The sequence below is a fragment of the Adiantum capillus-veneris genome, chromosome 1 (genome assembly GCF_014529385.1).
Source record: "Adiantum capillus-veneris isolate H3 chromosome 1, ASM1452938v2, whole genome shotgun sequence".
NCBI classification, from domain to species: Eukaryota; Viridiplantae; Streptophyta; class Polypodiopsida; order Polypodiales; family Pteridaceae; genus Adiantum; species Adiantum capillus-veneris.
The window spans coordinates 14,462,953-14,488,357 of record NC_140931.1 but is presented as its reverse complement, the minus strand read 5'-3'; the positions used below and the strand labels follow the sequence as shown (position 1 = coordinate 14,488,357).

At 44.1% G+C, this 25,405-nt stretch overlaps 2 protein-coding genes across 2 annotated transcripts in view; both read left to right on the top strand.

Moving 5' to 3' along the window:
* Nucleotides 1–19,050, top strand: part of LOC147464351 (phosphatidylinositol-3-phosphatase SAC1-like) — a 38,715-nt gene extending 19,665 nt beyond the window's left edge. Inside the window, exons 11-16 of the mRNA XM_086514360.1 lie at nucleotides 16,984–17,105; nucleotides 17,327–17,437; nucleotides 17,713–17,922; nucleotides 18,039–18,182; nucleotides 18,251–18,353; nucleotides 18,551–19,050. Coding sequence (XP_086370486.1) covers nucleotides 16,984–17,105; nucleotides 17,327–17,437; nucleotides 17,713–17,922; nucleotides 18,039–18,182; nucleotides 18,251–18,353; nucleotides 18,551–18,766 — 906 coding nt within the window. The 3' untranslated portion in view covers nucleotides 18,767–19,050. The remainder of the gene's footprint in view (nucleotides 1–16,983; nucleotides 17,106–17,326; nucleotides 17,438–17,712; nucleotides 17,923–18,038; nucleotides 18,183–18,250; nucleotides 18,354–18,550) is intronic.
* A 4,617-nt stretch (nucleotides 19,051–23,667) lies between these two features.
* On the top strand, nucleotides 23,668–24,655 carry LOC147464350 (uncharacterized). The gene is made up of 2 exons (XM_086516999.1): nucleotides 23,668–24,195; nucleotides 24,392–24,655. The coding sequence occupies exons 1-2, from the start codon at nucleotides 23,683–23,685 to the stop codon at nucleotides 24,653–24,655; spliced, it is 777 nt and encodes a 258-aa protein (XP_086373125.1). The 5' UTR covers nucleotides 23,668–23,682.
* The last annotated feature ends 750 nt before the right edge of the window (nucleotides 24,656–25,405 follow it).

Below are 25,405 nucleotides of genomic sequence, written 5' to 3'. Positions count from 1 at the left end.
GATCACTTCTAATCTAGACTGACTTCTAATCTAGACTGACTGGACTGACTGAACCATGATCATGCTGTAGCTTGTCTACGGACACAGGGTTGGATGTGTCACGTGACAGGCTATTCCATACGGACGGCTATTTGATGCGAAAAACGATGTTGTGTGTTACTCAACCTTTGAGTGAAAAGGTTCGGACAGAGTGCCATTGTCCACCTTTTACGGGTCACTGCGGCATAGATACCACCTTGAAGGGTATGGAGTGTTACTTCTATTGGCCAAGGCTCAAAAAGGATGTGGATGACTTTGTTTGCAGTTGTCTAGTATGCCAAATGGTCAAGTTTGACAGGCATAAGGCACAAGGACTTCTAGAGCCTTTACCCATTTCCTCTCGCCCTTGGGAAAGCATTGCTATGGGTTTCATCTTTGACCTCCCAAGACTCAAAGTGGGCATGATGGCATTTAGACAATCGTTGACAGATTTAGCAAGCAAGCTCACTTTATTCCAATAGAGAAAACAATCAAGCTTGATCATTTAGTGAAACTGTTCATTGCTCATATTTTTCAGTTACATGGTATGCCTGAGACGATAGTTTTGGACAGAGATCCTCGATTTAGTAGTTTGTTTTGGAGGGCAATTTGGAAGAACATTGGGACGCGGTTGCAGTTCCCATCATCATTCCACCCACAGATAGATGGACAATCTTACATAGGCAATTCGGACCTATTCGGTGGGTTTTGGATTTATTGAAGTCTTACATCTTTGATCAGAAGACTCAAATGGGAAAAATATCGGTGGAATTTGCCTACAATAACGTGGTTCACTCTTCGACGGGGTGTCACAACTCGGTGACGTGGCTGCCCATACACACACACACCCTCTGGCAAGAAATGGTGACATGGCTGGCTGGCTGTCACAAGACAAGCACCACGTGCAAATAGAAAAGAACAGACTGAACAGACTTTTAGCACTTGTCACGTGACACATTCAACCCTATGTGTCCGTGGACAAGCTACAGCATGATCAGGGTTCAGTCAGTCCAGATTAGAAGTGATTTGGCACTTTTGTGAGTCTATTCGTAGACCGTGCATGCCAAGTCACTTAGTGTAGATGCATATCCTCTGGTTGCACACAGCATGATCATAAGCATTCCCATCAGAATCCATCAGAATCAGTCAGGGAAATTTTCCAGTGATTTTAGCCTATTTTCCCTATTTTTGACATTTTTCACTTATTAATTTAAGTGACTTTCCAACAAAAGTAGGTACGGCAATTTTGCGAAGTTAATATATAAGCAAACCCAAGTTAGCACTAAATGGCAGAAGAGGCAGCAGGAGCACCTTGCTCAACATGCAACTTCTCAGCAGAACCCAAGGACTTCCTAGCGTTTTTGCTTCACAACAGCTTGGCTAGCGTTTTTGGACAAGACCACAGCAGATTAGCCTAGCGTTTTTGCATTTGCAGATTCACGGCGATAGAAACACCAAAATTCAGCCCTAGCGTTTTTGGTTGTAGATCAGTTCCGGCGTTTTGCACCTTTACCGCGATGGAAAGTCAAGGAACATCAGCGTTTTCAGTTTTCAGCAGTTAGACACCGCAGATCAAGTCCCGAACCTCGCAGATCTCACCTTCCCGCAGCAGTTCCACGTTGCACGGTCAGTTTCCGCAAGGTTTATAGTTTCAGCCCGGAAAATGCAGAATTCAGCATCTGCGTTTTCAGCGCTTCGTCGTCGCATCGTCGTCATCGACATCGTCACCGACATAGAGTCACAATTCAGCAGATAGAACATTTGCAGATTTCAGCCCATAGCGTTTTTGGACAGCAGTAGGAAGATTGCAGATTTCAGCCCTTAGGTCGACTTCGTCATCACTGTCGTCATCGTCGACATAGCTTAGACTTGCATCAGTCTCATGCATACCATTTGTACCAAATTGTGCAATCATAAGTAGACCACTCTCGCCGATGAGAGTGGGGCCTTCGGAGGAGGGTTTTACGCCTCTGGTGTCGTATCTCTCTTCTCTCTATCTCTCAGTCTCATACACTTGCATGCACATTGTCCATTCACTTTGTTCGTGATCATAGCACTTTCCATTAAGAACGGAAGGCTCTCCGTTCCATAAGAACTAAAAGGAACCTTGAGCACAGTTCGGAGCACTCATCTTGAGCAAAGCGCAAACAATCATTCCGCTGCACCTAACATTGGTATCAGAGCTTTGGCAATGTTCTGTATCACTCAAGGAAAGAATCACAAGAATCATAAGATTTTTTTTTGCTTGTTGCGGTCGCACGAACCCAAGTTCGCTTGGGCGTGTCGATTCCTAATTGTGTTTTTTGAAGAGTGACAGGAATCCCAAGAAAGAAGGGCTTGTCCATCCTCCCCTTGTGTCTCTTTTCACTCATTGAGAGCGGATTGTGCACTTAGCGGCAGGCCAATCGACGTGAGGTGGGAAAAAGCAATCTTGGTGTGAGCGCAAGGCCGCCAAGGGGTGCGCCCACGGAAAGGAGTAGAACTCGGGTGAAGAGAAGATCCTTCTCAAACATGGATTGCAAGCGAAAGAAAACCTCAAGAACCTCAAGAATCTCAAGACCCTCAAGAACCCAAGAACCCAAGTTCCTCGTGAACTTAAGAACCCACAAGAACCCACGATTGCAGAATGGTCATCACTCGAAGGGGAATGGATACTTCGCTTGGAGGTGATGAGCATGAGAGAGAGGCGAAGAAGAATTTTTCCCACCAAGAGGTTTTTCCGACCCTCCCCCTTCCCCATCTACGACAAAGATTGCACTAACTCCTATGGAGGAGTTGAAGCAGTTGTTTAAGGAAAGACAGTTAGAATGCGAAGAAAGAAAAGCAAAAAGAGAAGTAGAAAGAAAGGCCTACGAAGAACGAAGGGCAGCCATAGATCGTGAATACAAAGAAGGAATGGCAGCCATACAGCGTCAGTATGACTTGGAAGAAAAAGAAAGTGAAGCCAAATTTGATCGCGAGAACAAAGCAACACAAGCAGAATTTGATCGCCAGAACAAAGCCATCAAAGAAAAGAGCGACCAACACATTAAAGAGTTCTTGCGACTCTATTCTCAAGTTCAAGCACAGATGCAAGAGATTTGGGGAAAGGAGACTCTCTCAGTCTCTTCTTCTCCAAAGCATGACACACAGGATTTGCATGATTGTGTGAAGCATGCTGATGATTTGATTGACAATGATGAGCATGATGATTTGAATGACAATGATAAGCATGATGATTTGGATGATCAAGATGTGATCTCTCACAAGCATGATGAGTTGCATGAAGATGATGTGATTGTTCACAAGGATGATGTGTTAATGGATGCTTTTTCTAGTGAAGCTAACATTGTTGTAGATTCGATCAATCACGAAGAACCGATCTTGGCTTTCGAGTCGAGGTTCAAAGAACCCTCAGAGGACGATTCGATCATTCAGGAAGAACCGATCTTGGCTCTCGAGCCTAGGTCCAAAGAACCCTAAGAGGAAGTATTATGTGTTCGCATGATTGATACGCACGCATTGTTCGAATGTTTCATTTGTGATTGTTTCCTGTATTTTAGTAAGCATCGTTATGTGATCCCTTTTCCTTGGCATGACATATTGTATGTTGAGCACGTTTCTATCATGGACGAGCACGAATGTATGCGGATTTTTCGTGAAAAGTTGAAAAGTATGCATGTCAGGAAGTCACATTCCATGTCTCTTCCTTGGCATGACACAATTTCCGAACGAGCACATGAGAGTATGAGCACCAAGCATGGGCATTTCCGTTGTGAATTGCCACAGTTGATTGATTTAGATCATACGAGAAAGATTCGATCTCATTGTTTGCATGTGTTTGATGAACGGGTTGTCACTCCGTCTCTATGTTCATCTACATTGCATACACAGTCTTTAGCGAAGACAAGATTTTTTCCACTCACTTTACATGGAATAGGTATGTTCATGGTTTTGTGTTGGAAATGGTTTCAGGAATTTTCAGCCATGGAGATTCTTGAAGAAGAAAGAAGCATGACTCTAGACGAAGTGGTAGCATTGAAGCAGACTTTGTGCCGCTTTCGACGCGGCCCAAAGAAGCAAGCGTTGCAGACCTTTATGAAGTTCAAGTACCGCACGACCCACACATCACAGTGGACCGGCGAAGAGTCCCTTTCAGGATTCCGGATGCTATTGGCGATCTCCCTCGATGCCATACAGTTTGGTACTAGTACCTCACTTTGAAAAGGAGGGGATGTCACGTGACACATCCAACCCTATGTGTCCGTGGACAAGCTACAACATGATCATGGTTCAGTCAGTCCAGTCAGTCTAGATTAGAAGTGATCTGGCACTTTTGTGAGTCTATTCGTAGACCGTGCATGCCCAGTCACTTAGTGTAGATGCATATCCTCTAGTTGCACACAGCATGATCATAAGCATTCCCATCAGAATCCAGGAGAATCAGTCAGGGAAATTTTCCAGTGATTTTAGCCTATTTTCCCTATTTTTGACATTTTTCACTTATTAATTTAAGTGACTTTCCAACAAAAGTAGGTAGGGCAATTTTGCTAAGTTTGTATATAAGCAAACCCAAGTTGGCACTAAATGGCAGAAGAGGCAGCATGAGCACCTTGCTCAACAGGCAACTTCTCAGCAGAACCCAAGGACTTCTAGCGTTTTTGCTTAACAACAGCTTGGCTAGCGTTTTTGGACAAGACCACATCAGATTAGCCTAGCGTTTTTGCATTTGCAGATTCACGGCGACAGAAACACCAAAATTCAGCCCTAGCGTTTTTGGTCCTTTACCGCGACGGAAAGTCAGGGAACATCAGCTTTTTCAGTTTTCAGCAGTTAGACACCGCAGATCAAGTCCCGAACCTCGCAGATCTCACCTTCCCGCAGCAGTTCCACGTTGCACGGTCAGTTTCCGCAAGGTTTACAGTTTCAGCCCGGAAAACGCAGAATTCAGCATCTGCGTTTTCAGCGCGTCGTCGTCGCATCGTTGTCATCGACATCGTCACCGACATAGAGTCAGAATTCAGCAGATAGAACATTTGCAGATTTCAGCCCATAGCGTTTTTGGACAGCAGTAGGAAGATTGCAGATTTCAGCCCTTAGGTCGACTTTGTCATCACTGTCGTCATCGTCGACATAGCCTAGACTTGCATCAGTCTCATGCATACCATTTGTACCAGATTGTGCAATCATAAGTAGACCACTCTCGCTGACGAGAGTGGGGCCTTGGGAGGAGGGTTTTACAACGTCTCTGGTGTTGTATCTCTCTTCTCTCTATCTCTCAGCCTCATACACTTGCATGCACATTGTCCATTCACTTTGTTCGTGATCATAGCACTTTCCATTAAGAATGGAAGGCTCTCCCTTCCATAAGAACTAAAAGGAACCTTGAGCAAAGTTCGGAGCACTCATCTTGAGTAAAGCGCAAACAATCGTTCTGCTGCACCTAACAACACTTCAATAATAACAATTGTTCAATAACAACTGAACTGAGAGAGAGAGAGAGAGAGACGACACGCGACACGGAGTGGCGGAGTTCCACTCCAGAGAGTATTGGCTCCAAACCTTGGTGCCCATTTCGGTATTTCTTTATATTACTGCTGATTCGCAAAGTACAACAGTCGGGGAGCACCTTTTTTGCAATCCGTGCATTGAAGAGTGCCAGAGAGGGCCCCTAAGGCTCATATTTAAAGGCCCAAAGCCTAAAAGCATCAAATATGAAAAGCTGTCCCAAAGAATTACTTCCCTAAAATTTCGGGATTTTCCTAAAAATCCGCCGCGAATTCCGGAACGTCCGTACAAGTGCCACATCATCATATTTTGATGTGCAAAGTCTTTGAGTGTGTTCTGCTTTATTTTTAATGTCTTGATGTCACTTGGGTCCTATCGGACGGGGTTCCGTAAGTTGGTGGGAACTCTTCTTTAAAAATAAGCCACTCGTCAAGACTTTGTAAATCTGTAAAACTTCTTCTTCTTTTGCTTCTTCGTAGGGTTTTGGCTTCTCGGCCGGAATCTACAGGTTGGCTCCGTTCTTCAGTGGCTTTGACACGTCAGCAATTTGTTACACTGGCTGTTGAATACCCGAAAAGCAAGCTAAAGGATGACGTGGCTGCACCGTACGATCAGGCCTGCAGATTGTGGAGGTCCATACTGTTGACGTGGCAGCGTTTAAGGGCAGTTTGTGGCAGCTTTTGGGCTTTTGCTTTTTCTACGCAATTGACAGAGAGAGACAAACTCTTTGTTTATTGCTTTTCGCTCAAGAGAGAGCTTGTGAGAGAGAGAGATTGTAAAAAAAAAGCAGAAAGCCTTTGGGGTTTTTGATTTTCAGCTTTTGAAGCTTTTGGGGGCTCTGCTTTTAGCATCCCTTTGTACTCTTTAAATAAGCAGGCATGGCCTCATAATTGAGAGGATCTCGACACAGAGTCTTGAGTGTGAGCGCTTGCCCTTACTCTTGTACTTTGAACACAGATTAATATAAAAAGAAATACCAAAAGGGGCGCCAGTCTTTGGGGCCAATATCTCTAGCCATGAAACTCCGCCGGGCCAGTGTCGAATCAATTGTGAACTATGAACCGTTTTGAAGTGGTTATTTGTGCTATCGCGGTAGATTCTCGACTTGGAGTGTCCAAGTTTGTTACAGTGGTATCAGAGCACGGCCAATTTCTCTTCTATGGAAAATCCGATCCCTAATTTTTTTTCCCGCGGCACCTATGGCTTCAAGCAAAGATCAGTCGACTCCCTCTGCATCTGGAGATGTGGGAAGGGATCACAACGCCGATTCAGGCAAGGAGTACGGCCCGCCTCGGCCTACTCCGGCAGAGCGTCGAGAGATGGAGCATTTAAGAAGATCTTGTTCAAGGAACAGATTGAGCGGTTTACCTTGGGTCTACCTACAGAGATCCGAGATCACTGCTTGGAACAAAAGTCAGCTTCCATTCAGAAGTTGATGAGTCATGCAAAACGCGGTTTTGCTATTCACTCTGGCAGTTTGACCTACCCCACTGATGAGATCATGACACAAAGAGTCGAACAGACTTTGACAAATGAAAGTAGAAAGAGGAAGAGCAACCCAGAAAAGAAAGATGCACGACCCAAGCTTATTCCTCAGGAGCGGGCTCGCTACATCAGGGAAGGAAAGTAGTTTGGATGCGAGGAAACTGGACATATCTCCACGAAGTGCCCTAAAAAGGCACAGAAAGAACAGAATGACAAGGGCAACGAAAGGCCTGAGAGTTCGAGAGCAGCTGAGGAACGTGGAAGAAAAGGCAAGATGAAAACAGGACTGGTTCCAGATTGCGTGGGTACCGATCCCAGTACGATGGACGAGAGTACAGAACTTTGCCGAGCTTGGGGCAAAGTGAAAGACCAAGAAGCCTTTATCTTCTTTGATGGAGGAGCCAAGGCCAACTTCATTTCACCAAAATTGGCGGCACGGCTCGAGATCACTCCCGGTCGGATGGGACCACTTGCGGAGGCAGTTCTAGCGGCACTCGGCAGGGACGCAGCCATTACACGTGTCATTGGCAAACTTCGATTGCACTGTCAAGGGTATTTGGGAGATGAGGACTTTTACATAATGCCTTTGGAAGGTTGTGATGTCCTCTTGGGAATTCCTTGGTACCACAAGAACAGCGTCGAGGTCGACTATCGGGCGAGGAATAGCGACTTTGACCACAGAGAAGGGCAGAACCATTGTACTTGACCTTAAACTTAAGAGCGAGTTTGTCCCTATTGTATCGGCTTCGGCCATTTCAAAGTTAATGAAATCCAGTCTGTTTGTTTACTCGATCTTTATGAAAGAGTTGAGTGATGAGGATAGGAAAAATATGTCTGAACTTGATAAAGAACGCCAAGATTTTCTCCACGCTCATGCCGATTGCTTCTCAAAGGGCTTCCAGGCGAGTTACCACCCGCTCGCCTTGATACCATTGATTTGATACCTGGAAGCACACCACCGAACCAGCCACCTTACCGTGTGAGCCGAGCCCAAAACGAAGAGATTATGAACCAAGTGAAAGACCTCTTGGAAAAGGGTCTTGTCCAGCCTAATACTTCACCGTATTGCTCTTCAGTGTTGTTGGTTTTGAAAAAAAACGGATCTTGGAGAATGTGCATCGATTATAGAGCTCTCAACAAAATCACCATCAAGAATAGATTTCCGATTCCTAGAATGGATGATATACTTGACTGACTTCAGGGATCCTTATGTTTTAGCAAGATTGATTTGAAGAGTGGATATCATCAGACGACTCGCGTCGGGAGACGTCTACAAGACAGCCTTTCGGACGGTTTTGGGTTATTTAAGTTTTTGGTGATGCCTTTTGGCCTAACCAATGCTCCTGCGACATTTAACCGGATGATGGACATGATTTTTTGAGAGTACATGCTATTTGTTGGCACTTTCTTTGACGATATCATTGTTTTCTCCAAGGATGAGACAGAAACATAGAGATCATGTGCTTCAAGTCTTTCAAGCATTACGAGATCACAAGTTGGTGATTAATGCGAAGAAAAGTAAATTTTTCCTACCAAAGATACACTTTTTGGGACACATTGTGTCAGCAGCAGGAGTGCAGATGGATCCGGCCAAGATAGAGACTATCCGTGATTGGCCCGATTTGAAGAATGTCCATGAAGTTAGAAGCTTCTTGGGATTGTGTTCGTACTACAGGCGGTTCATTCGAAAGTTTGCAGAGGTTGCTTCCCCTTTGCATATCTTGACACAGGAAGGAGTCTCTTTCTCGTGGGGACCCATAGAGGTGACTGCCTTTCAGACATTGAAAGAGAAATTGACTACAGGACCAGTTTTGACTTTGCTGGACTTGCAGAAGTCATTTGAAGTATATTGCGATACTTGTGGTCGTAGTTTGGGTGCGGTCTTAATGCAAGAAGGCCATGTCATTGCTTACGAGAGCCGATTGTTCTCAAGGCCGGAATTGACAGCACAGATTTATGAGAAAGAGCTTTTGGCGGTTATCCAAGGCCGGAATTGACAGCACAGATTTATGAGAAAGAGCTTTTTGGCGGTTAATGCAAGAAGGCCATGTCATTGCTTACGAGAGCCGATTGTTCTCAAGGCCGGAATTGACAGCACAGATTTATGAGAAAGAGCTTTTGGGCTTATCCTGGATTCATCTAGTTATATTTTTTAGTCGTATAGCAGACATGCAGACTTCACATTGTGAAGTTTTCGTTCGCGTTACGACCAATTGATATTGTGATAATTCCTTCTATCTTTTGTGGTGCGTATGCCCTATCAACTACCTCATTTTTGTGCTAATTTTTTCGATTTAATGCTTCTTTTAGTGCTAGGCTTCATTTTGGCTGAGTCTGCCCTTGATCTCCGGAGTCATGACAGAAACTCAGTACGTTGAACTTTGTGTTGATGTATGCTCATGTGTGTGTGTTGTGTTTGGGAGCATATGTTAGTACCTAGTTCTACACCCACTATTGGGCACTGACGACGTTAGTGGGGATGTCGTGGTATTTAGTCAATACTATGCATGATGGAGCTGATGGTTATATTGTCTTGTGGGTGACTACCATGAGTCCATACCTTGCACTTTCCTTTAAGGGTGAATGTGGGCTTATCCTGGATTCATCTAGGTATATAAGGTTATCCATGCTCTTACTCAGTGGTGGCACTACCTACTCGGAGCGGATTTTACTGTCTTTACAGACCATCAGAGTTTACGCTGCTTCTTGTCATAGAAGCAGCTTCGGAAAAGGAGATGTGGTGGGCGAACATCTTGTCACAGTTTCACTTCCAGATTGTCCATGTGCAGGGACAAAAGAATTTGGTGGCAAATGCTTTGTCTCGGAAGCCGTTGGTTCTGGCTATTTCCGCGATTCACCATAGCAGCTTCGAGGATATGGTCGACCAGTATGCCACATATACGGATTTTGCAGATGTTTTCACACGGATACGGGATGGAGAGACAGTAGCGGGATATTCCATTCGAGATGGCTACTTAATGCGGAAAACCATGTTGTGCGTTACACAACCGTTGAGGGAAAAGGTTATGACTGAATGCCACTGTCCGCCTTTTACAGGTCACCGCGGCATTGCTACCACCATGAAAGGGGTAGAGAGATATTTCTCTTGGCCGAGACTCAAGAAGAATGTGGACGAGTTTGTGCGCAGGTGCTTGGTATGCCAGAAGGTCAAGTTTGACAGGCATAGAGCACAAGGATTGTTACAGCCTTTGCCCATACCCACCCGTCCCTGGGAAAGTATTGCAATGGATTTCATTTTTGATCTCTCGAGAACACAGAGTGGTCACGATGGTATCTTGACCGTTATTGACAGATTTAGCAAGCAGGCTCATTTCATTCCAGTGAAAAAAACAATCAACCTGATCACTTAGCGAGATTGTTTGTGGCCCAGATTTTCAGATTACATGGCATGCTTGAGACGATTGTCTCCGACAAGGACCCCAGATTTACAAGTTTGTTTTGGAAGGCAATTTGGGAGAACATTGGCATGCGGTTGCAGTTCTCGTCATCTTTCCACCCGCAGACTGACGGGCAATCTGAGATTGCCAATTTAGTTGTTTTAAATTTATTGAAGTCTTATATCTTGGATCAAAAGATTGAATGGGAAAAGTATCTACCTTTGGTGGAATTTGCCTACAACACGATACACTCTTCGACGGGGAAGGCGCCATTTGAGATTATTGAAGGTGCTTCGAAGGTTTCACCCTTCCTAAGCACGAAAGAAAAGATTTTTGAAGCCGATGAGTACACGCGCTACATGGACACGGCTTTTGCCGAGGTCCGCGAGGCTTTGCAGAAATCTCAAGAACGACAGAAAAAGGCAGCGGATCGCCATCGTCGTGATTTGAAATTGAAGGAGGATGATTGGGTGCTCTTACGTTTTGAGAAGGCACGCCTGAGAAAGAAGAAGGAAAAGGAGAGGCTTTTTCCAAAGCTTAGTATGCGATACTATGGACCTTTCTAGATCGGTGAAAAGATCAATGATGTCTTTTTCCTACTGAAACTGCTTGACACTTGGAGGATTGACAATGCATTTCATGGGAGTCTCTTGAAACGTTTTAAAGGTGATGTGCCTGAAGATGGGAAGCCCGATGAGCAACCTGAAGTGGAAGAAAACGAGGAGATCCTTGTTCTTGAACAGATTTTGGCACATAAGGAGAGAAAGATTAAGGGTAAAGTACGAAGGTGGTTCTTGGTTAAATTCAAAAACTATCATGCATTGAAGTGGATGGAGGAGGAGAACCTAGTAGATACTCCTCAGATTGTGAAACTTTACCTTGAAGCTTTTTGGTTTAGCATAGTCTATTCCAAAAAGGAACCCAGAATTCAGCTTGGCCGCAGATCTGGTGTAGTGGAATGCACAAGAGAGAGTTACTCCATTCCTTTGTCAATAGATGCCATGATTTTTGAATACTAGAGTCACTGATGTCTCTTTGAGCTTCAGTGATACTGAGAGATGACAATATTCTGTTGTATGACTGAAATGGAATTCCTGAATATGAAACTGATTTGTTCTTGACTTGTTTTTAAGTGCAGGAATTGATAGACGAAATGACTGCAACATTTTAGTCTAAATGATCTCGAATAGACATGGTTGCAATAGGGGTTAGTCAATCAGGCATCTATGAGGTTCTGAGTGGATCTAGATGCGATTGCTAGCTACATTGCCGATAAATCATGGTCTAAGATCCGAATGAATGTTGAATGTGATTTGTCATGTGATGTCCTGTGATATCATGTGATGGGACTGTCGATTGGTACATGTGCTAGATGTGTGTTTCTAGTGCGTCGGTACTAACAATGAGTGTCTACTAAGACAGTTTATGGCTTCTGTCTGTTTTGCAGACGTAATCAAGGGCGATTACAAGGCTTTCAAGAGGGGGGTATGTCACAACTCGGTGACGTGGCTGTCCATACACACACACACCCTTTGGCAAGAAATGGTGACGTGGCTGGCTGACTGCAGAATACCCGAAATGTAAGGTACAGCGGAATGAATGTTTGCTCTTTGCTCAAGATGAGTGCTCCGAATTGTGTTCAAGGTTCCTTTTGTTCTTATGGAAGTTAGAGCCTTCCATTCTTAATGAGAGAATGCTATGATCACAAACAAAGTGAATGGACACTGTGCGTGCAAGTGTATGAGACTGAGAGATAGAGAGAGAAGAGAGATACGACACCAAAGACGTTGTAAAACCCTCCTCCGAAGGCCCCACTCTCGTCGGCGAGAGTGGTCTACTTATGATTGCACAATCTGGTACAGATAGTATGCATGAGACTGATGCAAGTCTAGGCTATGTCGACGATGATGACGGGAATGATGACACCGACCTAAGGGTTGAAATCTGCAATCTTGTATCTGCTGTCCAAAAACGCGATGGGCTGAAATCTGCTACAATGCAAAAACGTTGATTTGGGGGGCTGTTTCTGTGGGTCTTTGTCGTTGAAAATCTACAGGTTTAGGGCCTGAAAATTGAGGTTCCTAAAGGCTGAAAACTGTTGGTTTTTCCGGGCCGAATCTGCTACTTCTTATGGCTGATCTTGATGGTCTTCTGATGCTGAAAATCGCTGCATTGCTGCATATGCTGGGATCCAAAAACGCTAGGGAAAGCTTCTGTCAAAAATGCTAGGCTGATGGTAACCAAAAACGCTAGCTCCTGTGGGATAGTGCGGGAGGATCTGATGCAAAAACGCCAATGCTGAGGATTGCTGGCGATGGTACAGATGCTGAAAACGCTAGGCAATGGTGCTTGTTGGAAAACGCTAGAGATGGGGATCTTTGCCTGGAGGGAAACCACCAAGGCTTGGTCTTGCTGAGAAGTGGCCTGCTGACCTTGGCTCCTGTTGCCTCTTCTACCAAATAGTGCTAGCTCTAGTTTGCTTATATATTTTCTTATCCAAATTGCCCTACCTACTTTTGTTGGAAAGTCACTTAAGTTTATAAGTGAAAAATGTCAAAAATAGGGAAAATAGGCTAAATGCATTGGAAAATTCCCCTGATGGAATCTAATGGATTCTGATGGGAACACTGATAATCATGCTGTGTGCAACCAGAGGATATGCATCCACACTAAGTGAGTGGGCATGCACGGTCTACGAATACTCACAAAAGTGCAAGATCACTTCTAATCTAGACTAACTGGACTGACTGACCCTGATCATATTGTAGCTTGTCCACGGACACATAGGGTTGGATATGTCACGTGACATTCCCTCCTTTTCAAAGTGAGGTACTGGTACCGAACTGTATGGCGTCCAGGGAGATCGCCAATAGCGTCCGGAATCTTGGAAGGGACTCTTTGTCGGCCCACTCTGATGTGTGGGTTGTGCGGTACTTGAACTTCATAAAGGTCTGCAACGCTTGCTTCTTTGGGCCGCGCCGAAAGCGACACAAAGTCTTTTGAGGCTCCTTCGATGCTTCAACTTCGTCTAGAGACTTGATTCTTTCGTCTTCAAGAATCTCCATGGCTGAAAATTCCTGAAACCATTTCCAACACAAAACCATGAACATACCCATTCCATGTAAAGTGAAGGGAAAAAATCTTGTTCTCTCTAAAGACTGTGTATGCAATGTAGATGAACATAGAGACGGAGTGACAATCGGTTCACCACACACACGCAAACAATGAGATCGAATCTTTCTCTTATGATCTAAATCAATCAACTGTGGCAATTCACAATGGGAATGCCTACGCTTGATGCTCATACTTTCATGTGCTCTTTCTACAAATGTGTCATGCCAAGGAAGAGACAGGGAACGTGACTTCATTGAATGCATACTTTTCAGCTTTTCATGAACAATTCGCATACATTCCTGCTCATTCACAAGTGAAACGTGCTCAACGCACAATATGTCATGCTTACGAAAAGGGATCACATAAAGATGCTGACGGAAATACAGGAAACGATCACGAACACTTGAACAATGTGTGCGTATCAATCATGCGAACACATAATACTTCTTGTGAGGGTTCTTTGGACTTAGGCTCGAGAGCCAAGATCGATCCTTCCTGAGGGGGTTCTTTGGACCTAGGCTCGAGAGCCAAGATCGATCCTTCATGATTGATCGAATCTGCAACGAGGTTAGCTTCGCTAGAAAAAGCCTCAACTAACTCATCATCCTTGTGAACAATCACGTCATCTTCATGCAAATCATCATGCTTGTGAGAAATCACATCTTGATCATGCAAATCATCATGCTTGTGAGAAATCACATCTTGATCATGCAAATCATCATGCCTGTCATTGTCATCCAAATCATTATGCTTATCAATATCAATCAAATTATCATGCTTATCATCATCATTCAAATCATCATGCAAATCATGTGTGTCTTGCTTAGGAGAAGAAGAGACTGAGAGAGTCTCCTTTTCCTGATTCTGTGCAAACTGTGCCTGCACAATCGAAAAGAGTCGCAAGAACTCTTTCATGCGTTGGTCGCTCTGTTCTTGTCTTGCTTTGCTCTCGCGAAGTATGGCTGCCACTCTTTCTGTGTATTGACGCTCTATGGCTGCCATCTTTTCTTCGTGTTCACGCTCTTTTTCTGCTTTTCGGTCTAGCTTCTTGTCCATAAACAACTGCGGCAACTCCTTCATAGGAGTTAGTGCAATCCTTGACGTAGATGGGGAAGGGTGAGGGTTGGAAAAACCTCTTGGTGGGGAAATTCTTCTTCGCCTCTCTCATGCTCATCACCTGTATGCGAAGTATCCATTCCGTTTCGAGTGATGACCATTCTGAAGTCGTGGGTTCTTGTGGGTTCTTGGGGATTCTTGTGGTCTTGGGTTCTTAAGTTCACGAGGAACTTGGGTTCTTGGGTGTCTTGAGGTTTTCTTTCGCTTGCAAACCGTGTTTGAGAAGGATCTTCTCTTCACCCGAGTTCTACTCCTTTTTCTGCGGGCGCACCCCTTGGCGGCCTTGCGCTCACACCAAGGTTGCTTTTTCCCACCTCAGGTCGATTGGCTTGCCGCTAAGTGCACGGTCCGCTCTCAATGAGTGAAAAGAGACACAAGGGGAGGCTGGACAAGCCCTTCTTTCTTGGGATTCCTGTCACTCTTCAAAAAACACGATTAGGAATCGACACGCCCAAACGAACTTGGGTTTGTGCGACCTCAACAAGCAAAAAAAATTTCTTGTGGTTCTTGTGGTTCTTTCCTTGAGTGATATAGAACACTGCCAAAGCTCTGATACCAATGTAAGGTGCAGCGGAATGAATGTTTGCGCTTTGCTCAAGATGAGTGCTCCGAATTGTGCTCAAGGTTCCTTTTGTTCTTATGGAAGGTAGAGCCTGCCATTCTTAATGAGAGAATGCTATGATCACAAACAAAGTGAATGGACACTGCGTGCAAGTGTATGAGACTGAGAGATCGAGAGAGAAGAGAGATACGACACCAGAGACGTTGTAAAACCCTCCTCCGAAGGCCCCACTCTTGTCGGCGAGAGTGGTCTACTTATGATTGCACAATCTGGTACAAATGGTATGCATGAGACTGATGCAAGTCTAGGCTATGTCGACGATGACGACACCGACCAAGGGTTGAAATCTGCAATCTTGTATCTGTTGTCCAAAAACGCTATGGGCTGAAATCTGCTACAATCCAAAAACGCTGATTTGGGGGGCTGTTTCTGTGGGTCTTTGTCGTTGAAAATCTACAGGTTTAGGGCTGAAAATTGAGGTTCCTAAAGGCTGAAAACTGTTGGTTTTTCCGGGCCGAATCTGCTACTTCTTATGGCTGATCTTGATGGTCTTCTGATGCTGAAAATCGCTGCATTGCTGCATATGCTGGGATCCAAAAACGCTAGGGAAAGCTTCTGTCAAAATTGCTAGGCTGATGGTAACCAAAAACGCTAGCTCCTGTGGGATACTGCGAGAGGATCTGATGCAAAAACGCCAATGCTGAGGATTGTTGGCGATGGTGCAGATGCTGAAAACGCTAGGCAATGGTGCTTGTTGGAAAACGCCAGAGATGGGGATCTTTGCTTGGAGGGAAACCACCAAGGCGCAGGCAAGGCCTCATAACTCAGAGGATCTGGACGCGAAGTCTGAGTGTGAGCGCTTGCCGGCACTCTTTTACTTTGAACACAGATGAATATAAAAAGAAATACCGAAAGGGGCGCCAGTCTTTGGGGCCAATATCTCTAGGCACGGAACTCCGCCGGGCCAGTGTCGAATCAATTGTGAACTGTGAGCTGTTTTGAAGTGGTTATTTGTGCTGTCGTGGTAGATTCTCGACTTGTAGTGTCCAAGTCTGTTACACGGGGAAGGCGCCATTTTAGGTAACTGAAGGTGCTAAGAGGGTCCCTCCATTTCTAAGCACCAAGGACAAGACTTTTGAAGAAGATCAGTACACGAGGGATAGTGCTTTTGCCAAGGTTCCCGAGGCTCTAGAGAAGTCTCAAGCACGGCACAAGAAAGCAGTAGATAGACATAGATGCAACTTGAAGTTGAAGGAAGATGATTGGGTGCTCTTACGGTTTGAGAAGGCACGCCTAAGGAAAGGAAAGGGAAAGGAGTGGCTTTTTCCAAAGCTTAGCATGAGGTATTATGGCCCTTTCCAGATTCAAGAAAAGATAAATGATGTATCCTTTAGACTGAGAGGTCGTCCAGCCACGAAGGCGTCCAGGCCACGCCAGCAGCTCGCTGCTTAATTTGACCCAAATTAAAGCCACATGGCTTAAAAAATTTGCCTTAAAACTGGAGGCCGTTTCCTGAGCATTTCTTGAGGTGGGAAACGTTCGAATTGCAGGGAAATGTGGAAACGGCGTTTCCTCTTACTCTTCTCACATTTCCCTGCAACACAGCTTTGCACAAATGTTATTAAATTATTAGTCTCCCGGTGTCCTTGTGAGTTAAGCTCTGTCTGACCTTTTAAAGGTGTATACGATGTTCATTTAAGTAGTGGTTGCTGTGATGGGTTTGTTTCTTACTGTTTTTATACTGAAATTTGACATTCACCTTACTGCTATCTGATGTGACCAAGGCCATGGTGTTGATTGCAGGTTTTCTCACAGAGGCAGGGAAAATGGAATGCAACCATTCAATCTTTAGAATTTTTCAGATCCATTCGTCGTCATTATAATAACGCCTACTTGGATGGGGAGAAGCAAGACGCTATAAACATGTAACTCACCAAACTTGATATGTGTCTTGGTTTTACCTGGCATTTATGCACTTGGTAACACGAAACAGTTTTCTAATTGTAGCCCTCTCTTCAGCCTTCATGGTCATTAAATGCAGCATGCATTCAATAGCAGAGCTGCTTTCAATAGCAGCCTGATGCTGCTCAGTACTTAAAGCTGTTACAGATGTGATGCTAACTTTGCTGAGAACAATTTGTCACAGATTTTTAGGGCATTTCCGCCCAGAAGTTGGGAAACTTGAGCTCTGGCAGCTTGACTCTGATATTCATTTGCAAGTAAGACGAGCTGGAGATGACACCTTGAGTGATTGTAGGTAAGGAGCTTACATTTTGCAATGAATGTTTCACAGTTCGGTCTGTAAGGCTGTTCAAGGTGGTCTGAACAAGAATCACATGATCTTAATGCCCCTGATCTGGTTTCAACAAAGCCTTCTTGATGTGTGGTCTTTGGCACATTCTTATTGTTTTGTTTGTAAGGCTGTGGAGGGAGGTCTGAAGAAGAATCACACTTGATTTAAACAGAAGCCTTCGTCATGTTTGATCCATGGCGCATTCAAACTCTTAAAATCTAATTCTTGTCTGGCTACAGGATGGTCAAGCGATCCATATCTGCAGGGGACATGTTTGAACAAAATGGCAATTCTGGTATTTTGCGGGACTCCTTCTCCATGAAACCATCAGTTTTATGTAAGCCAACACCTCTATTGATTGCTTTGGGAAGGCGAGGCATTACTGTAAGCGAGGCAGAAATGAGGAAAGGCTTCGAAGAGGGGGAATATGGTGCAGTAAATGACTCAGGGTGATACTTTTTGTGCTGGCCTGGGGTTAAGTTCATGTTTGGAAGATTCTTTCTTGTCTGCTCATTGATGAAGATGTTCAATTAGGGGTTTGTTGATCCAATTGGCTGTTGTGCAGGCAAGAAGGGGGCAGTTCATGCAGTATGCACGGTGTTTGTGTTTCCCTTAGCAAAGCTGTAGATTCCCGAGGTCTTGGTGATTGTGCTGACATTGATTGGCTATCTTCGTCTGGTAACTCGTGCGAAGAGGATGCACAGGAAAGGTGAGAGCTTAAAGAGGTGGTTGTGTTTGAAGGTTGACGACTTATGCTTCATGTTGCAATTTTGATAGGCATTCGGTGAGTGTCACTGATGGTGATAGTTGGCAAAGCAGTGGGTTTTTACCCAGTACTCACGAAGAGGCTGAAACCTATGAGGACAGTGAATACTTTCAGGTACATTCAGTCCCTTGCAAACACGAAACAAAATCCCCCCCTCCCCCCCCCTGCCCCCCCTTTCCGGCCCCTTCCCCCCAAACACACACACACACACACACACACACACACACACACATATTCAAGCAAGACACACATCAGTGCAGACATACATCTTCTGAGCTTGGAACTTACAAGTTTTACCTTGCCATGCTAAGGACTTGACCAATACACTATTAGCCAATGGAAATGTGTGGAGGCATGAAAGGGAAGCATGGCAGCAAAGTTTTGAGGAGGTAGAGGCATGCCATACACTGCAGGAGATAGATGTCGGGAGCGGGATCATTCGCATTCGTACTGGCGCTGCATCTCGTGGTGTCTTTTCTCAAAGTTTTGTTGATTGGATTCATGAAGGCGAAACACTCTGTTACTAGTGAGGTCAAAACAATGTGTACATACTACAGAAGTTCAGAAGAGAGTATTCATCCTGCAGTCCTGCCATCAAGGTCTTCTGGCAAGAAACATTGCAGAATCTAACTTCATAACCCAACCTGTTTCAATGATATCATCTCCATTCTTCTTGCCCTTCTTAGAATCGACATTTTCTACTGACCACCATTTATGGCTTTGTGGAGCACAAACGTGGAATCAGAGGATAGTTCTGTATGTAAGAGCTTGGTTTTTGAATAATACAAGTGTGTACATGCCCTTTCTAATAGCACAGGAGTTACATGCTCTCTCTTTCTTTTTCTTTGTAAATAGTATACTGAAGAAATGATAAAATGAAGAAGCTTGCCCAAAGGAGGAATATATTTTTGAAAGCCATGGCCTCATGTAATAGGAAAAGTTTTTTCTCACAGTGTTTGTGTTGTAGAGCTTGAGGTGAAAAAAAAGTAAGAAGCTGTGAGGCTCCTTTTTTTTTTTTAATGTGGGTGCGCGTGGGGGGGGGGGGGGGGGGGGGTGGTGGTGGTTTGGCACCCCTTGTTGTTGCATTTGGATCACTTGACTTCCGTTGGCCGTCTTCACGGATTGCAATTACCCTCTGGGAATGACTTTATTGGCCAAGTTTAGGTTGATGACTCATTATTCATGCTTGGTAATAACCAGGATGATATGCTTTAGATTATGCAGGCTTTGGATACATTTGGGCTTGCGGCTGGCCTTAAGGTCAACTTTAGAAAACCCAAATTACTGCCTCTTCACGCATGCGACTGTCATCATCTTTTGTGGCCTCGAGAGATTATTGATTCACATGTGATTGTCAGACACCTGAGGTATCCTATTGGGTGGAATGTAACCGATACCTAGCAAGTGGATTGGGTTATGCAACGTCTACAGTTAAAATTGGACTATTGGAAACTGTCCACTTGGTCGTTCGGCTTCGTATTGTCCAGAGCATACTGATGGCATATGTTCAGTTCTATATGCCATTGTTACATTGGCCTCCTCTTCGCCTTGCATCGCTTATGTTTGAGATTGTCCCATTTTTGGTGCACTGATTCTTGAAAGAAAGGCCTTCATTTGTTACCTATGGAGAAACTTTGCACTCTGAAGCGCTTTGGGGGGCTTAATATTTTGGATTTTCGTCGCCATGCTATAGCGAGGAAGGTCATGTCTTTACCTACTCTTGCTTAACAGTTTCAAGCCATGGACAATCATGATTGCCTCAGTGTGTCAGCATGTTATCACATCCACCTTCAGTTATTGGTAGACCTGCCTATGGGAAATTGTATTTGGCAAGATGGATGGTCGTATTCCTAGTTGCTCGGTTACTTCTGCTTTACTCATTGCTTGGAAAGCGGCGACAACTCACCTTTCATGGCATGTCAGACAACAACCAATTGGGAATTCTTTACGCTTGGATTCTACATGCTTGGAGAGCATTCACTAGAGGCGGGTATTCTCATTTTCTCTTTGTTGACCGTTCGTCACGTCAAGCATACTTTCTCTCTTGTCGAGGAATATATACGGTGGATGATGTGGTTGACACTTGTGGGAATATGCTTCCTTTTCTCGAGCTGCTGAATGCTTTTGTTTGGGTGTGCATTCTCGCTAGATTTGGAAAAAAATTCACCAAATGCTGGTTGCTTTCCTGTCCGTTCCGCCATTGGTGATGGAAACCGTATGACGGATTGGAATTTATGGGAAACATCTTTTGATGCTAGTTCTGCCAACAACATTTATGCCTCTCTTCCATGTGATTCTTGGTTGGCTGATCATTGTAATGCGCTATGGTCGTTTCATAAATCTGATTCATGGTGGAGAAAGGCTCTTACTGCGATTTGGAAGAGCCATTTGCCTCTGAAAGAACGTTTGTTTCTTTGGCGTTGCTTGTTGGGAGTTCTCTTAGTTGGAACTTTCCTTGCTGCGCATCACATCAGCTCTTCTTGTTGTATCAGATCTTCAGCTTGTGAAGAGACTGTTATGCACCTCGTTTGGGATTGTCGCGTCACCAGGGCCTTCCTTGCCTGCATACCATCATGTATGCGCCTTCGATTTCCCTCAGCGACTTTCCACAAACGGTTTTGGGCTTTTGGCGTCCTCTCAACTTCCCTTCAACAATTTGCAGCCTACTTCACTTAGGTCAGATTCTGGTCCTTGTGGTCTTTGTGGCGCCAACGCAATCTTCGCATGTTCCATCAGCAAGAGGCGGATCTCTTTCCTTTTTTGAAGATATCACTTAGGCAATCCTTACATTTTGCATTTGATGTTGGGGACATATCCCCCAACTATCCTATGTTTGCTTCTAGCCGTTGAAACACTTCTGTGTTATTTCCTTTTGTATCTATCTTTATGATGGGTTTTCCTCACTTGAGGTTTCCCATTTGTAAATAAATCAAATCAGATTGACAAAAAAAAAAAAAGTGTTGGGTAGGTGGGTGGGTTTGTTAAAGGTTGAAGCTAATGCTTATGAAGCTTGTGATTGCAAAATGGCTTGATAGGAGTCATGGTGGAGGTTTCTGTTGGTGGTGAAGAATGGCTAGATGAAGTGCAAAACCTTTTCCGGGTGACAGAGTGTAGTAGAGAGTTCTGCATCCGAATGTGGTCTGTTGTATGTAGTGATTGATGTTTGAGTTTTTTGAATGTATAGTTTCTTTGAGCATATCTTCCAAGGCTCTGTAGTTATTTTTTGAATTATGTCTTTGTTGAAGACATAGTGATAGTGCTGATTGTAGTGGCACCTTTTTGGTTGTCCAGTTGTCGAAAGGGAAATCAAGAAAATGGCTTAGCATGCGGCGATTTTTAGACAACGATTATGTGTATGCTTGCTTGTCTTTGGGTACAAAATTAGCCCTCAATTAGCTTGATTGCTGGAGCCATCCATGTATTCTTGTAGTGCAAGCCAAGGTGGGGCTTGTAATCTCCAAAATGATTGAGGTGGGAAATATGATTTCAGTAAATTGATAATTTAAGTGTCTTTTTGCAAAAGGTTTTAGGGGTGCAAATAAGTGTTTCCATATTCGTTCGTTTTGGAGCTTCTTTAGTTCATTGACAACGCTATTGGTTTTGTTTTGATTGTTTTGTTTGGGTTTGAGGTATGTGGTGTCGATTTTGGAAAATCTCTCTGGGTGAGAATCTTTAGTAGATGTCCCCTTTCACGTGAAAAAAAAGGGAAGGGTGCCGAGGCGAAAAGGGGACAAAGGTACAGGTAGCCAGGGCTAGGTACTAGTGCAGAGTGAACGAGGGAGGACGGGGCAGGGGCTCGCATAGTCAACGAAGAGCAGCTGGACGACAGCAGCCATGTCGATGGGGCATGGCAGGGCATAATTGTGCATTTATTTTAATAACAGGAAAGATGCACTCGGTTGACGCAGAGCACGCGCTTGCCTAATTGGTCTAGCTTAGCATGGGGCATGGCAGAGCTTAACACGATCTTAGTTCGAAAGAAGCCACACCCTTCAATTTCGAGTTTTGAATTGCAAGGCAAGTCATTGGCTAAATATAATCTACGACGAATCAAGGATAGGATTTGATGGCCATCCACCATTCCAGAGGCTTTGAAAGTGTCACACTACCTTTGAAAGTGTCACACGACTGGCATGCGAACGGGGAAGATGTCAATGGCACGATAAAGCTAAAAAGCGCATGCCCATCACGACATGTGAGCAATTTGGAAAATTGTCTATGGACTGGCACTCGATTTGCCCATCCAAAACAAAATTTTGAAATTAGGTAGATTTGACATAGATGATTCATCGCTGTTCATGCCTATTACCAATTTTACAAGTGTGAACACTGAAGCGGCCAACTTCCAATAAGCTCCAAGCGTCCAAGACTTCAAGCCTAGAGATTTGCCCGGCTGGACAATGTAAAACCTAGTATGAGTGGTTACAAGTTACAACTTTCGAAATAGCACTGAGCAGTGAGCAGATTTACGTTTTCAGAAAGTCGCTTTCTAAGTTTTTGCTCTCTGGTTATAACTTATAGGCTCACAGAAACAGGATAACGAGTCGTTATCAGCGAGCGCATGCGAACTTCTGCAGAGGCAGCGCGCTAACTTTGAATTGGGAACCAGCCTCCAACCTTCCAAAGTTTCAGGGCGTTGCACTATGCAGCCTACTGACTCGTTGACTGAGTGAACCCTGGTCCTTGGCCCTTGGGAGTCGAGAATCAGAGTTGGGAATCCGTGAATCTCAACCTGGTGAGTCCTCGCCGCTCAGTGCTCAGGAGTCAGTGTGCCTACACTGTACAGGCTACGAGTCAACCTACGGCCTCCTGCTGCCTGCATTTGTAAGTTATGAGCCGGAGTCTCGGTCCTCGGAGACTCGAAGTGAGTTGTCACTCGTGACCTTTGTTTTGCACACCTGCAGGAAAGTGACCTACTGTATAGGCTCTCCACACTTGCGAGCTGCTGTCTACAAAGTATATACTTGCGTTTTTGCACACCTGCGAGTCGCGACCTGGGAGATAGTAAGGTAAGGTTCTTAAGCCTCTGTTTCGAGTTGAAGCTTCAATGTTTATTATCAAGCTGTTGTAGTGACTGGCATGTTTTCAATGGGTCTTGGCTCTCAACCTTGACATGAAATTGTATGGTTTAGGCTTAATGAACAACACTCCTTCAAAAACGTGATTCAAAGCAATACTAGACCTGGTCTTTCTTGATATCGATACACAATATCTACGCTATGCATTCCAAGTATTTATTTGCTCTTACTTTGTGTTTGTTATTCAACTTTGCACCCATTCGTTGCTAATTTAAACCGCTTGGCTGGGTTTTAGTTTTTGCTTTGTAAAGTTTGTAAGATGTTTTCATTGACATTCTCTTTATACAACTAGTGGTGTAGCTTTCGTCATGGCTTCTTCTCGCCCTTTGAAGAAGACAAAGAAGCAAAAGACACTTGAAGAGTCCATGGGGTTGCATGCATTGCCTAAAGAGAGGCAAGGTGACACACTGGAATCATCTGACCCGGCAATTGGCCAAGGAGAGGTGTCCGAGAAAAAGAGACATCAAAGAGTGTTTCTTGAATCATGGAAAATTGATCATCCATGGGCCTATTGCATAATCAATAGCAAGGGGAAAGAGAGGTCCAAATGTAAGTGGTGCACTTCTGCAAACAAAAAGACACCTTTTGCGTATGCAGAAGGATCAAAATCTTTGCAGAAGGCTGCCTTGCGGGTTCATGAGAACTCCGATGAGCATCGCGAGGCAAAGGCTATGTGGAAAGAACAGGAAAAGAGAAGCATGGTTCCACTTTCTAAACACATAGCAGAAATGCATGATGCCGAGATGGAAAGGATTGTGACATGCATGCAAATCGGTTGGTATGTATTGAGAAGATTTATGCCCATAGAAGAGGATGCAAAGCAATGTGGTTTTCAGAAGTTTATGTGGTTTTGCAGCATCCTTGCTTACATAAGAAGAGTATTCATTCACAATTTCTAAAGAATGGTTGCAAGTTTTGTGTAGCCACTTTGGAAAAGGATCAAAGCCACTCATTTGTGAGAAAGAATGCATCGGAGAACGTAGATCCTTTGTTACAAGGATGAGGAATTGTTTCAAGGGAAAAAGTATGCATAGTGCTTGGCAAGAATGTAACAATCATGATTTTTATGAGCAGTCTTTTCCGCAGACTATGAAAATGTGGCGTGCTTTATTGGTTTTGCCTATATCATCGGTTGCTTGCGCGAGAGGTTTTTCCAAGATGAACAAGATAAAGGATAAGTTTCGAAATAAGCGTTCTTTGGATAGCTTGAGTTTGTTGATGTTTGTGGGCTTAAATAACCCAAAGGTGGAGAAGCCTGAAGAAGTGCTTTGGGGTGACTGTAAAGAGGCTTGGAAGGGTATGAAGGATAGGAGAGCTCGATCAGTGACGACGACATAGATTGGTTTCTTGCTTTGATAATTTTTGTTCTTAAATCCTGGTTGCCGGTAAATCTCTTGGTTGTGTCTTTGAAGTAGTGCTGTAATGCAAGAGGCTGTGATTTAACTGGTCCTCATTGGATATTTGACTCATCTTGCGATGATTTTATTAGAGCGCGAGTCTTGAACGTGTTGTGTTTCTATTGAATTTAAATCAATTGTTGTTAGTGTTCTTTAAAAAAAAATTCATTTGTGTAGAATAAACAAGTTTAAACTAGCAGCAAAAAAGTGAAAGTTTATATGGACTCGCAACAAAAACTAGTTTGCCTTGATTGCTTCACTATGTATATGGTGAGAAGTAAAAAATTGATAGTAGTGTGGATTTTACCGCATGGCATAGCTTTTGATGAAGGCTCCACAAGATCTTTCCTCAAAGATTTCGCCATAAGCTCTACAACCTCGCATCACAAATGAGATTTTGCATTAAAAAAGTATGGATGTAAAAATTTCCACATTATAATAAAAACAGAGCAAGATGCATTTTGTGCATTTGCAATGCTTGTGCCAAAAAAAAAAACCCACACATATGTATGGTGTGGAGCTGGCACAGTTCTCCACATTTATAAAGATACCGTAAGGAATGTGCCCTTCCCCTGCCACTTGTATCCCCTCCAGTGTTGAAGGGGGACTTATGCTTCTCCTTCGGTGTTGGAGGGACTTTTTATTGTAGAATATCATAATTGTACAAGGAAGAACTCATTACCGATGTTTA